Genomic DNA, 13,359 nt, shown 5'->3' with positions numbered 1-13,359 from the left:
GCTTTTAATTATTTTATCATGATCAACTTGGACGGTTCTCCTACAGTCATACTCCTAGTATCCCACAATCTCCAATATTTTAATATATTTTCCTAATCAAAATTGTCCCAATTTGGACAGAAAACGGTCTTCCACATTCTTTTAATATTTTAATATATTTTCCTAATTAATGATTATTTTCTCCTATGTATGGCTATATATATTTAGACTTGTATAGCTTTTTTTGGTCTCCTGCTCATTCTCTTAAGTCGTTTCCTCTTACAATTTCGTCTTTTGTCTCTCTGAACAGCAAGTTGAAATCTTCGTAATTGAAAATTTGGAATATGAAAGCCTTTTTAGAGAGGTATTATAAGAGAAAAGCAACAAAACAGTTGACACCACCCGAAGCTCCTCAAATAAGAAATACATCAAATGATGATATTTCAGAAATGAGTAATCGTCGTGGACAACTATAATTATTTTTGATAGACTTGTTATTTTTAAGTATTGTGATGATTTATAATTTTTATATTATTTCATGAAGTTTATGTTTGTTTAATATTATAATTTAAATTTTGACCCTCCTAACTAAGATTTCTAGCTACGCCACTGCCTGGAGGCTCATACCAACTCAACTACATATGGTGATTGACTTAGATTAACCTCAAATCATACTCATTGGTTTCGTAATATCTTTTGCATTTCACCACGTGAGCTATTATATGTCTTGGAGGTCAAATGTTCAAATCTCATTGAAAAATCATGGAAGAGTGGGTGGGGGAAAATTGTCATTTCTACTAAAATATCTTTTACATTTTTATTTATTCTTTAGAAGGAATTTTGGGGTCTCTTTGAAATTGCTTTTGAGATTCCTAAAAGCACTTGTCAAAAATTTTTAAAAGCATTTTTTGTACAAGGATGTCAATTGTTCTTAGAGCAACTCCAACAGATTCCCTATATTTTGATTTTTCTCTACTTTAGGGAAAAATAAGCCTCTTTTGCTCCAACAGATTCCCTATAATTATCTCTATTTTAGGGAAAGTGAGGAGAGAGAAAACCAAATTCCCTATATTTACAGCAAACTCCAAAATTTTAAAGAAGAATATGGAGATTTTATAGATTACTGTAAACTAGAGAATCTGTTGGAGTTGGAGAAGAAAAATAGGCTAAAGGTTTGACTTTTGCTTCTCTATAATACAAAAATTATAGGGAAGCTGTTGGAGTTGCTCTTAGCACACAAAAGAAAAAAAAAGGTTAAATTTTATTAGAAAAGTAGACATGAACTGCTAAAAGCACAAATAAAGATACATAATTTGCATTTCTAAGGCACAAATCTTTGCCTGAAAGTCTTATACTTTTATGAGTGGTGCAATGGAATGTGCGAGCAAATAATGCTTAGAATGCTTACTAGTTTAAACCAACTTTAAGGTGACTTATTTACTTAAACATTATTAAATTTCCTCTTAGAAATAAGAGAAATAATGCTTAGAATGCTTACTAGTACACAACCAGACTTCTCCAAAAAGTCATAAACCCTTTCCTAACACAAAAAAGGTTTTCTTGAGGATTTCTATTGAGACCTCCAAATTTACTCATTTGACCTCTATATCTTTTGAATTATTGAATTACATATATATCCCCTTATAAAATAACAAATATAGACAATGAATTATAATCAACTAATATATATTTTCTTTACAAACCTCTCCACCTAGTTTTAACACAAATTAAAGACTAAGAAATTGTTCCAAACTTTTATTGAGTTCCTAGTCTAAACTTCGTTCAAGGTTTGGTTGGATGATGAGTTTTGGGTGGGAGACTGTGGTTTTTGGTGTTTTTTTTTTCCCTACCTTCATGAGTTGCGTGTTTCTTTCTTTGTTTTTTTTTGTTCCGGATTTTTTATTTATTTATATCAATTTCTATAACCTTTCATTTTTTTGTTGAAGAACCTTTCATTTTTTATAAGGGACAGAAACATAGGAATCATTGTCTAACCGTTTGATTTATGACTGCTTGATCAATTTATGTGTTATGACCGTTTGATTCATGATTTAAAGTTCTAAACATTTATTTTGAGCATTTTTAGGTTTGCATACAAAAAAGAACAAAACAAAAAAAAAAGGAATGGAGATGTAGTTAGTTTTTTTTTTTAAATAGAAGTTGAATTCATTAGATCAACAACAAAATGGTTGAAGTCCACCAAAACTTACATAAGCAATCTGACAAGAAAATCCAAAGTAACCTACCTAAGCTAAAGCAAACCTTTAAAGATCACTGGAACGCTCACATTTAAATGAGCCTATACAAGAATGAGGAAAACCTCGCCTTCTACGGAAAAGAAATCATTCAACTAGCCCTCACTTACCAATCACGCAATTATGGTACAAACAAGAAACTAGAAACATAAAAAAAGACTCATAGAAGTTAATCCAACCTCACACAGACTCATACCCTAATACATTAAGGCCCAGATTGCCTTGGCTTGCCCCCAAGCCCGTAGGCCCAAGCCCAAGTCAAATCTTGCCTAGCAGGAATAATCCCCTGCCCCATCAGCCTAATGTTGAGCCCAGGCCCAAACCCAAACCAACAAGGGAGGAGCATTACTACTCCCTACTCCTTTGTCGCCACCGCCGTTCTGTTCTCCGACGACGCACCATTCGAAGATCCCTAGAGCCAGCGTCTCCAACTGTGCATCACCATCTCGAGCAAAGACCACCGAAGCCTCTGTTTACTACCCGGCGCTCATAAATCTACCCACAGCAACTCTAAGACCTCGACTTCTTAACTAAACACGATCAAATCACCATCCCCAACAAGCACGATCCGTATCACACACACTCAACCGCCGTAGCCGAGAGCTGCTGCGATTGAAGCCTTACTATCTCAACTAGATTTCCGTCGAGCACTCCACCCGAACAGCGACTCTGCTTAACGAAGTCTGCACTTGGTCCCCTCGCCGTTGTAGTCCTTGCTGCCTGGTTTGGGGACTGCTAGGTCGCTGCCGCCACTAAACGAAACCCTAGCTGGGTTTCGCCTCTCAAGATTGCTCCTGAAAATGCGGAGGTCCTCGTTTATGGAGGTGTAGTTAGTGAATTAGAGGTATAATGAGTATTTTATTTTTTTGTATGTGAATAATATAACTAAGGTTATTTGAGGATTTCAAAAGAAAGTTTAGTGAGCAAATTTTTGTATTACACTAAAAGGTAGAGAGAGAGAGAGAGAGAGAGAGAGAGGATAAACTTACCAGAGATTTTTCGACTGGCGACGAGCTCTGAGTCTGTGCGGGATGAGAGAGCATATTAAGTGGCAGTGATTGTAATTTTTTAATTGAGTTGAGGGCAAAATGGTTATTTGAAGTTAAATTGTGTATGTGGGAACAAAAATCTGTTGTTGGAGTAAATGGGATAATTTTTCCTTATTTTGGTGCTTTTGGGCAATGACCCTTTTATTTTTTTCATCTTAATTAAATATAGACGTTGCGCTAAATTTTCCTATCACTTCATTAAAAATAAAAAAATTAATAAATCTAGCCCACCTCAATCTTGAATCTGCACCGATTGGATCATATGCCCTGATGACGGCTCCCCTTACTAGAAAAGGGAACTTGAAAAGAGAGAGAATCATAGACTGACTTTCACCGATTAAAGTTTCGCCTATTTCAGATGCGTGGTAAAGTGAGACCATATCCAAATATCATTTTCTATTACTTATGTATTTATCTTCTTCTTTTTTTATCAATGACTCGCTAGTGATGATGGGTCAAATAGACTATTTCTAAGTTAGAAGTTGTTTCTTCACAGGCCTTTTGCCATCTTTTATACTAAAGAGTAAAAAACAGTGACCCAGCGCTCTGCTAGGGTTTTGAGAGAGTCTCTCTTTTGGGTGTTGCTTTCTCTTGAACCTTCTCCGTTAATTTATCAATGTGTCCATGGCAGGCTTCGGCTTGCTTATACTATGTAATGTGTATGTGTGGAGCGATCAGTGTTGGAGGCGTTGTGGTCCGTTCGGTTTCGAAAGGAAGCACAGCCGATCTGGTGGCTATGTGTGAGGTTATTGATTTGGGATGGTTTCTGGATCCGTTCTGGATTTTGCCGGATCGGGATCCTGGAATGGTGACCATGTTGAGTGACAGCGAGGTTGGTTGCACTGGCGATTGTGGTATTCAGGTTTCCCGATCGGAGTGGTTGCCTCGTGACAACGATGGGGAGCATGGATCCAAGGCCAGCAATGGTTTGTGGAGGATTGGTGGCGCGACTCATGTTGTCGGCGTCGCTATGGGTGGTGCGCGTCTGGGTCTTCTTCCTGCAGGTGATGGTGGCGGTGAGCATGGCTTTAATTTCTTTGGCTTAAAACGGCAAGCATGTGGCCCTAGGTTTGATGCGGCGTCTAGTGGTGATGACGGCGACGATGTGGCTACTGATGACGGAGTCGGAAATGGCAGCATTGATGGTGAAGATGCATGTGGAGGTGGTGGTTAGTCCGGCGGCAGCGTCGTTGCGTCCTCTCCTCCACCCAAACTCTGGATTAGGGGTCGTCAAAGGGCCGGGCCGGGCATTCATAGCGGGCTTGGGCCGGGCCTTGTTATATTTTTAAATAATTGTGGGCCGGGCCGGGCCGGGCTTTATTAAAAATCAAAGGATCCAAGCCCGTCCATATAAAGCGGGCCTTGCAGGCTTTTTCGGGCCGGGCTGGGCTTGGCCTTGCGGGCTTTTTTGGGCCGGGCCTTGCGGGCCTTATTTATAAATAAATATTTAAAGACACAAGTTTTTTTTTTTTTTTAATCAAGCTTTGGAAATTCAATGGATAATGATCAAATACAACCAAAGATAATAGATTTATATAACTATATTGTACCAAAAAAAATCTATATTTATATATAGATACTAATTTATTGATAAATAAATTTTTAAAGACACTAATTTTTTATAAATCTATATTTATACATCATACACTCCAAAGAGCTACATATAGCAATTCAAACAAAATGAGAAACCGACCGTTGGATGAGTTTATTACAATAAATTATGAGTGTGGTAAAAAATTTAGCCAATTTCACCATATTTTCGAATCCGATCGGATTGGTCAACCGTAGTCACTTATATGTTTTATTGGTTGACCGATGGAGTGGCAACCGCGAAACGTGCTTATTTTTTCACATCACGTTTGTATATATTCCATCGATGGATGTGCGTGGACATAAGATAAAAAAAAAAAAAATTAATTACAAACACATTGGACTATACCAATTTTATTCCTAAAGTTATATGACTTATACATTGCATTAAAATTGTTTAGGTTCGTTCTAAAGCAACCATGAAGTGAAAAATGAATTCGGAGAAACCAACCGCTTGATGGAGAGATTGTAAAGTTTTATGGTGGTTGTAGAAAATCCAGCCAATTTGGTTCTCATTTCGAATTCGATCAACTAGGTCAAACGTAGTTACTCTTATAAATCTATATTTATACATCATACACTCCAAAGAGCTATATATAGCAATTCAAACAAAATGAGAAACCGACCGTTGGATGAGTTTATTACAATAAATTATGAGTGTGGTAAAAAATTTAGTCAATTTCACCATATTTTCGAATCCGATCGGATTGGTCAACCGTAGTCACTTATATGTTTTATTGGTTGACCGATGCCGTGACAACTGCGAAACGTGCTTATATTTTCACATCACGTTTGTATATATTCCATCAATGGATGTGCGTGGACATAAGATTAAAAAAATTAATTTTAATTACAAACACATTTGACTATACCAATTTTATTCCTAAAGTTGTATGACTTATACATTGCATTTAAATTGTTTAAGTTCATTCTAAAGCAACCATGAAGTGGAAAATGAATTCAGACAAACCAACCGCTCGATGGAGAGATTGTAATGTTTTATGGTGGTTGTAGAAAATCCAGCCAATTTGGTTTTCTTTTCGAATTCGATCAACTAGGTCAAACGTAGTTACTCTTATAAACCTATATTTATATATCAAACACTCCAAAGAGCAACCCCTATCAATTCAAAGAAAATGGAAAAACCGACCGTCGGATTAGTTTATTACAATAAATTATGATTGTGGTAAAAAATTTAGCCAATTTCACCATATTTTCGAATCCGATCGGATTGGTAAACCGTAGTCACTTATATGTTTTATTGGTTGACCGATGGCGTGACGACAGCAAAATGTGCTTATTTTTTCACATCACATTTGTATATATTCCATCGATGGATGTGCGTGGACATAAGATAAAAAAAATTAATTTTAATTACAAACACATTGGACTATACCAATTTTATTCCTAAAGTTGTATGACTTATACGTTGCATTTAAATTGTTTAAGTTCATTCTAAAGCAACCATGAAGTGGAAAATGAATTCAGACAAACCAACCGCTCGATGGAGAGATTGTAATGTTTTATGGTGGTTGTAGAAAATCCAGCCAATTTGGTTCTCGTTTCGAATTCGATCAACTAGGTCAAACGTAGTTACTCTTATAAACCTATATTTATATATCAAACACTCCAAAGAGCAACCCCTATCAATTCAAAGAAAATGGAAAAACCAACCATTGGATGAGTTTATTACAATAAATTATGAGTGTGGTAAAAAATTTAGCCAATTTCACCATATTTTCGAATCCGATCAGATTGGTCAACCGTAGTCACTTATATGTTTTATTGGTTGACCGATGCCGTGACAACAGCAAAACGTGCTTATTTTTTCACATCACATTTGTATATATTCCATTGATGGATGTGCGTGGACATAAGATAAAAAAAATTAATTTTAATTACAAACACATTGGACTATACCAATTTTATTCCTAAAGTTGTATGACTTATACATTGCATTTAAATTGTTTAAGTTCATTCTAAAGCAACTATGAAGTGGAAAATGAATTCAGACAAACCAATCGCTCGATGGAGAGATTGTAATGTTTTATGGTGGTTGTAGAAAATCCAGCCAATTTGGTTTTCGTTTCGAATTCGATCAACTAGGTCAAACGTAGTTACTCTTATAAACCTATATTTATATATCAAACACTCCAAATAGCAACCCCTATTAATTCAAAGAAAATGGAAAAACCGGCCGATGGATTAGTTTATTACAATAAATTATGAGTGTGGTAAAAAATTTAGCCAATTTCACCATATTTTCGAATACGATCGGATTGGTCAACCGATATTTAGAATATATATATGCACATATTTTATATAGAAGTATAATAGCATAAGAACTTCCACACACACACACATATATATAAACACACACACACACACACACACACACATATATATATATATATCTCTCTCTAGACACACACACACACACACACATATATATAAACACACACACACACACACACATATATGATATATTGATATATATATATATATATATATATATATATCTCTCTCTCTCTCTCTCTCTCTATATATATATATATATATATATATATATATATATAAACACACACACACACACACATATATATATATATATATAAACACACACACACACACACACATATATATATATATATATAAACACACACACACATATATGATATATTGATATATATATATATATATATCTCTATATATATATATATATATATATCTATATAAACACACACACAAATATATATCTATATGTGTCTATATATATATATATATTTATAAACACACACACACATATATAGATATATCTATATATATAACACACACACACACACATATATATATAATATTTTGCGGGCTTTTACGGGCCGGGCCTAGCGGGCTTTTGGCGGGCCGGGTCGGGTTTTTGAGGGCTTTTTTGCGGGCCTCCATCGGCCCACCAAGGCGGGCTTTTGCGGGTTTTTTTACGGGCCGGGCCAGGCCAAAAGCCCTGCGGGCCGGCGGGCCTCCATCGGCCCACTTGATCCGCGGGCTTTTTGATGAGGCCTACTCTGGATGGATTGGACCACCTGGGCCTTGGTCTACTTTGTGGGCTTTTTCCTTGGGCTCTTTGGACTAGGGAGTTGGAATCCCCCTTTGTTGTGAGGTAGAATGGAATGGGTCTATATGACCCATATTACTATTTAAATTTTGTTTAGGTCGCAAAAATCAGAGCTTTAGTTGAAATCATTTTATGTCCGCTTCGATGCTTCTAGGTTTTTGTTAAAATAATGGTTCGTGGACTTTCTAAAAGGTGGGTGTACTGGGGGTATATTGGATTCTTATTCTTTTTTTTAGGATAGGATGTTAGAATGCTATGAGGAACGATTATTTCTGCCGACCCCACAAGGGTGTTTCGTTTTTATACTGCTTGCTGAACTTAATGAATGGGCTGACCTCTTTCGATCAAAAAATCTTTTTTTTTCTTTTCTTTTTAACTTCGATATTTGAAATAACAATGAAGTTCCATCACTTCATTTTATTTATTTATTTTTTGAATAGAAATTGATATCATTAGAATCAATAGCCATGAAAAGGCCAGAGTCTACAAACCCTCAAATAAGAACCCAGGTAAGTAACAACCGATACAACCTATCTAAGAAAATGCAAACAATTAAAGTTCTAAAAGCGCTTGCTTGATGCAAGCCTATACAAGAAAGGATTACCTCGTCTTCTAAGGAAAGGAAATCCTTCAACTAGTCCCTACCTGCCAATCACGCAATTGTGGTACAAACAAGTAACCAGAAACGTCTCAGAAAACTTATAGAAGCTCTCCCAACCTACACAGGCTTGAAACCCTAGGCAATGAAGATCTATGCCACAACTAGTTCCTTTCCTTTCTGATTAGAGCTTGCAGTAGCATCTGCACCATTCAAGTTAGACAACAGACTCTTCTTAGCATACTGCCGCTTCCCAACACCATCTATCTTCAAGTCCTTCATCTTTGTCGCGGTACCAGATGAGATTTTATTTTTGCTTCCCACCGGCCTCCCTCTCTTCTTCTTCACCATGCCTAGAACATTTTGTGGCAGTGAGACCAGCCCCATATCAGCAGGCTCCAGATTTTTTTTACCAACTGCCAAACTCAATTTGAGTTTCTTTAGAGATATGGTGATTTATGCCTCAACCCTAGAACAACGCTTGCCTGTTAATGATTCCACCATACCATCAGACTCATCTATCTCTCTAATGCTTACCTTACGACGTGGTTTGTGCACCAAATATGTAGGATTGCACAGGAGTTGCTCCGGGATCATCCTAGGGAGTTGAGTCTTGAAGATCAAACTGTGCTCATTGAAAGAAACCCTAGGATTGAAAGCAGCTTCATGGCTGCAACCTTCAGAACCTCACCCCGTAGTCAAGCCGGTGATGCCGACCTGCATGGCAGTATCCTGCGCCACCGGCGGCGGCCCTAATACTGTGCTCTCTGCAGCATCATCTTCTTCGTGCAACGGCGGCCCCAAGCACGGCAGTCCGACATGGGTGATCAATCCACACACTCCACACCTCCCAAACAACTTATCATACTTGAATTTGCATAGAAACTTCACCGTGTCCTCCACCCAATACCAACGTTGAAAGGACAATGGCCTGAGCAGAGGAATCTCAACCCGAATCCGGTACTTTCCAACCTTCTTCCCCTGCTTATCAATCTCCCGAAAGTCGCCCAACGTATATCCGATCATCGTCATCAGCCTTTTAGATCTAAACGCAGGTGGAATACCCTGCAGCGTGATCCAATAGGAGGATTTCACCAATAGCACCTTCTCAATTGGCATAACCCCATCATACTCAGCCAAAGCCACAGGAGCACGGTTAAAACCCCATGGTGCGCCCCTCCAAACCCTAGCTCGGTCTGTAGGATCTGAAAAAGTGAACAAAACCCTACCTCCTTCAGCTTCTTCAACTTGTAGTGTCCCATTGACCCTCCAGGCAGATCGAAACATACCTAGGAAGGAACAGACCTTGAACTCCCTAGCAGTGAGGAGTTTTCCAACCATAAAAACTTCAGATTGTCGCAAGCCCTTGCCTTGCGATGGATGGAGATCTACCTTCTTCTTCCCCTCTGCCAGTGCAAGAGAGGAGGCGAGTCGGGCAGCCATGGCATCAACGGAACTCATGATGAGGCAGTTGAAACTTGAACAGAACGTGAAAACCCTAACCCTAGAGAGATAGAGAGAGAGCGGCGTTCTTCTTTCTTGTACTAATGACGCACGTTCCATCACTTCATGTATTAATTATTCCACCATAAATAGGGGATGTGTATTATTTTGATTTCATCCAATAATTTGTTGAAAAATTCGGCTAAACATTTTTATTTAGTTAATTAAATTTTAGATTTTGAAATATTAATATTTATTCATTTTTTCTTACATAATGTGCAAAATATGGAAAAAGGTGAAAAATCAGGTGTAATAAGTAAGATTCAAAAGCACAAAAAATTTAACATGTTCTTTTAAAAAATATATAACATAGAAATATTTTTCAAAATTTATGTCAATTGTTATTATTAACCAGCTCCAACAAAAAAAAAGTGTCATTATTTGAAAAATCAGAATGTCATGTGTTCATTATTTGTGTTTAGTTTTATTCACCGAAGAAAAGAAAAAAATTCCACAGAATTATATATCGCACGTGCCGCTTCCCGAAATTATTGCTGGTTTCCTAACAAACTTTGCTGCCAAGTTCTAATCTGTTAGTTGGTTAATTGAACTCTCGCTTCCTTAAAACCCCACGTGTAGGCTTTTCATTTCACAATTTACAAACCTTCATAGTTCATCATTTGCAAAACGTTTTCCATAATCAAGAATCAGAACAACATTCAAATCTTTGCAGAATCAAGAATCAGAGCAACATCCAAAGCTTCACAGAATTATATATCGCATGTGCCGCTTCCCGAAATTAGCTGGTTTCCTAACAAACTTTGCCGCCAAGCTCTAATCGGTTAGTTGGTTAATTGAACTCTCGCTTCTTTAAAACCCCACGTGTAGGCTTTTCATTTCACAATTTACAAACCTTCATAGTTCATCCTTTGCAAAACATTTTCCATAATCAAGAATCAGAACAACATTCAAATCTTTGCAGAATCAAGAATTAGAGCAACATCCAAAGCTTCACAGAATTATATATCGCACGTGCCGCTTCCCGAAATTAGCTGGTTTCCTAACAAACTTTGCCGCCAAGCTCTAATTGGTTAGTTGGTTAATTGAACTCTCGCTTCTTTAAAACCCCACGTGTAGGCTTTTCATTTCACAATTTATAAACCTTCATAGTTCATCATTTGCAAAACGTTTTCCATAATCAATAATCAGAACAACATTCAAAGCTTTGCAGAATCAAGAATCAGAGCAACATTTAAAGCTTCACAAAATTATATATCGCACGTGCCGCTTCCCGCAATTATTGCTGGTTTCCTAACAAACTTTGCCTTTAAAACCCCACGTGTAGGCTTTTCATTTCACAATTTACAAATCTTCATAGTTCATCCTTTGCAAAATGTTTTCCATAATCAAGAATCAGAACAACATTCAAAGCTTTGCAGAATCAAGAATCAGAGCAACATCCAAAACTTCATAGAATTATATATCGCACGTGCCGTTTCCCGAAATTATTGCTGGTTTCATAACAAACTTTGCCGCCAAGCTCTAATCGGTTAGTTGGTTAATTGAACTCTCGCTTCTTTAAAACCTCACATGTAGGCTTTTCATTTCACAATTTACAAACCTTCATAGTTCATCCTTTGCAAAACATTTTCCATAATCAAGAATCAGAACAACATTCAAAGCTTTGCAGAATCAAGAATCAGAGCAACATCCAAGGTTTTGCAGAATCAAGAAACACAGCAACATTGAAAGTACATTCACAAGTATTGGAAATTCAAAATTTAGAAAGTACATTTCACAGTTTTGTACACCAATGATTTACTGTGGAATGAAAAAGTAGGGTGTGTACCATTTCACAAGTATTGGAAATTCAAAATTTTTAGATAGCTTGATTTGTTTTTCCTTTTTGCTTTTTCTTTTGGTTTGAACACAAAAAAATTACAGAAGATGTGATGCATGTGGTAATGGTTGGAAGGAAGTCACAAATCGTTTCACTACTTTTGGTGTCTTGTGTTTATGCGACCTTTTGTAGTTCTGCATAGACTTTAGTGATCTTGGTGGTGCCCTTTGTCCACAAACTAAACAGGACAAGCTTATCCATCCATTATTTCTCTTCATGCTAAACAACATTTTTAGTTTATATTGGGGGAAACTTATGAACAAATTAAGACTATCAATACTCAATAGCATTAATAGTAATATCCAAGTACATAACATGTCAAAAATGATTACAAATCTGTGGTGTCTCATACTAACTTTTAGTGTTTTTAGTTTCATAGATATCGGTGGCATGCTTACAAGCACAATTGATGCAAGTGAAGGCATACGTGGCTCATCGAAACCTTATGTATTTAAGGACCTTGGATAGTCAATTAATGGCTAAGGAATATGAAAGGAGTCATAAACTTGCCGAGTTATCCAAGTTACATGAACCCTATTTCTCCTCAGAGCTCATTGGATTCATTTGACCACATCAGCAATGATGCTATGAATTATATGCAGGAGACACAATGCAGCAACATATTAGAGAAGTTTTCATTCCAAGATTGTTTTAAGAAGAGAGCATACACCAGTACTGACTTGGGTGAGCTTCAAGCACTGACCCTTAGAATGATGAGGAACTAATCAAATAACATATTCCATTCAAGAATATGATGGTGAATCTTTGATCTAATTCAGATATGATATCCCCTAAGAATTATCAACAACAATAATTTTTTTTTCTCCTTTGATTATGGATAATGGATATTTGAGTCTTTTGGGTCTCGATGAGAGATAGAGATATAGGGTTTCTTAATTAATGGGAAAAACGTTAGGCTTACGTTTTTTTTTTTTTCATTTTTTTAAAAAGATGATCAAAGGGTTTCACTCCTACCCCCATGGTGACTCAAACCCAAGACTTCGTACATAGGTAGTGGGTGCTCTAACCACTGAGCTTTCATCATATTTGGAGAAGATCAACTATGAAAAAGAACTTAGCGTCAAAGCTTGCTTTGGTTTATTGTACAATGACGGATCTCACTAGAGCTTATCCTCAGATTTTGGAGGCCTCATATGAAAATGTGAATGAGACTTTACCAATCATGCTCTCCGTTGGAAAAACAAAATAAATAAATAAAATGTGTTGCATTTATAACTTGCTTTACCTCCGCCATTATAAGATATAGATTTATTTACCAACTTAGTGACAGTGCACTAATTAAGCCACAGTACTATTTTCATTAACTCATTCCTATTAAAGATCTCGTGCCTACAAACTAAGAGATATATACTGTTAATGTAATAACCCGAAAAATCCAAATTAAATTCCGTGGTTTTTTAGAAATGATTTTGCAG

At 36.7% G+C, this 13,359-nt stretch overlaps 1 protein-coding gene across 1 annotated transcript; it reads right to left on the bottom strand.

Annotated features, from left to right (window-relative positions):
* Positions 1-9,267: 9,267 nt before the first annotated feature.
* Positions 9,268-10,023, bottom strand: LOC112171463. Its single transcript, XM_024308646.1, has one exon. The coding sequence runs from the start codon at positions 10,021-10,023 to the stop codon at positions 9,268-9,270; it is 756 nt and encodes a 251-aa protein (XP_024164414.1).
* Positions 10,024-13,359: the final 3,336 nt, after the last annotated feature.

Source organism: Rosa chinensis, chromosome 6 (genome assembly GCF_002994745.2).
Source record: "Rosa chinensis cultivar Old Blush chromosome 6, RchiOBHm-V2, whole genome shotgun sequence".
NCBI classification, from domain to species: domain Eukaryota; kingdom Viridiplantae; phylum Streptophyta; class Magnoliopsida; order Rosales; family Rosaceae; genus Rosa; species Rosa chinensis.
Note: the sequence above shows the minus strand (reverse complement) of the source record. Positions and strands in the feature narration are given on the sequence as shown.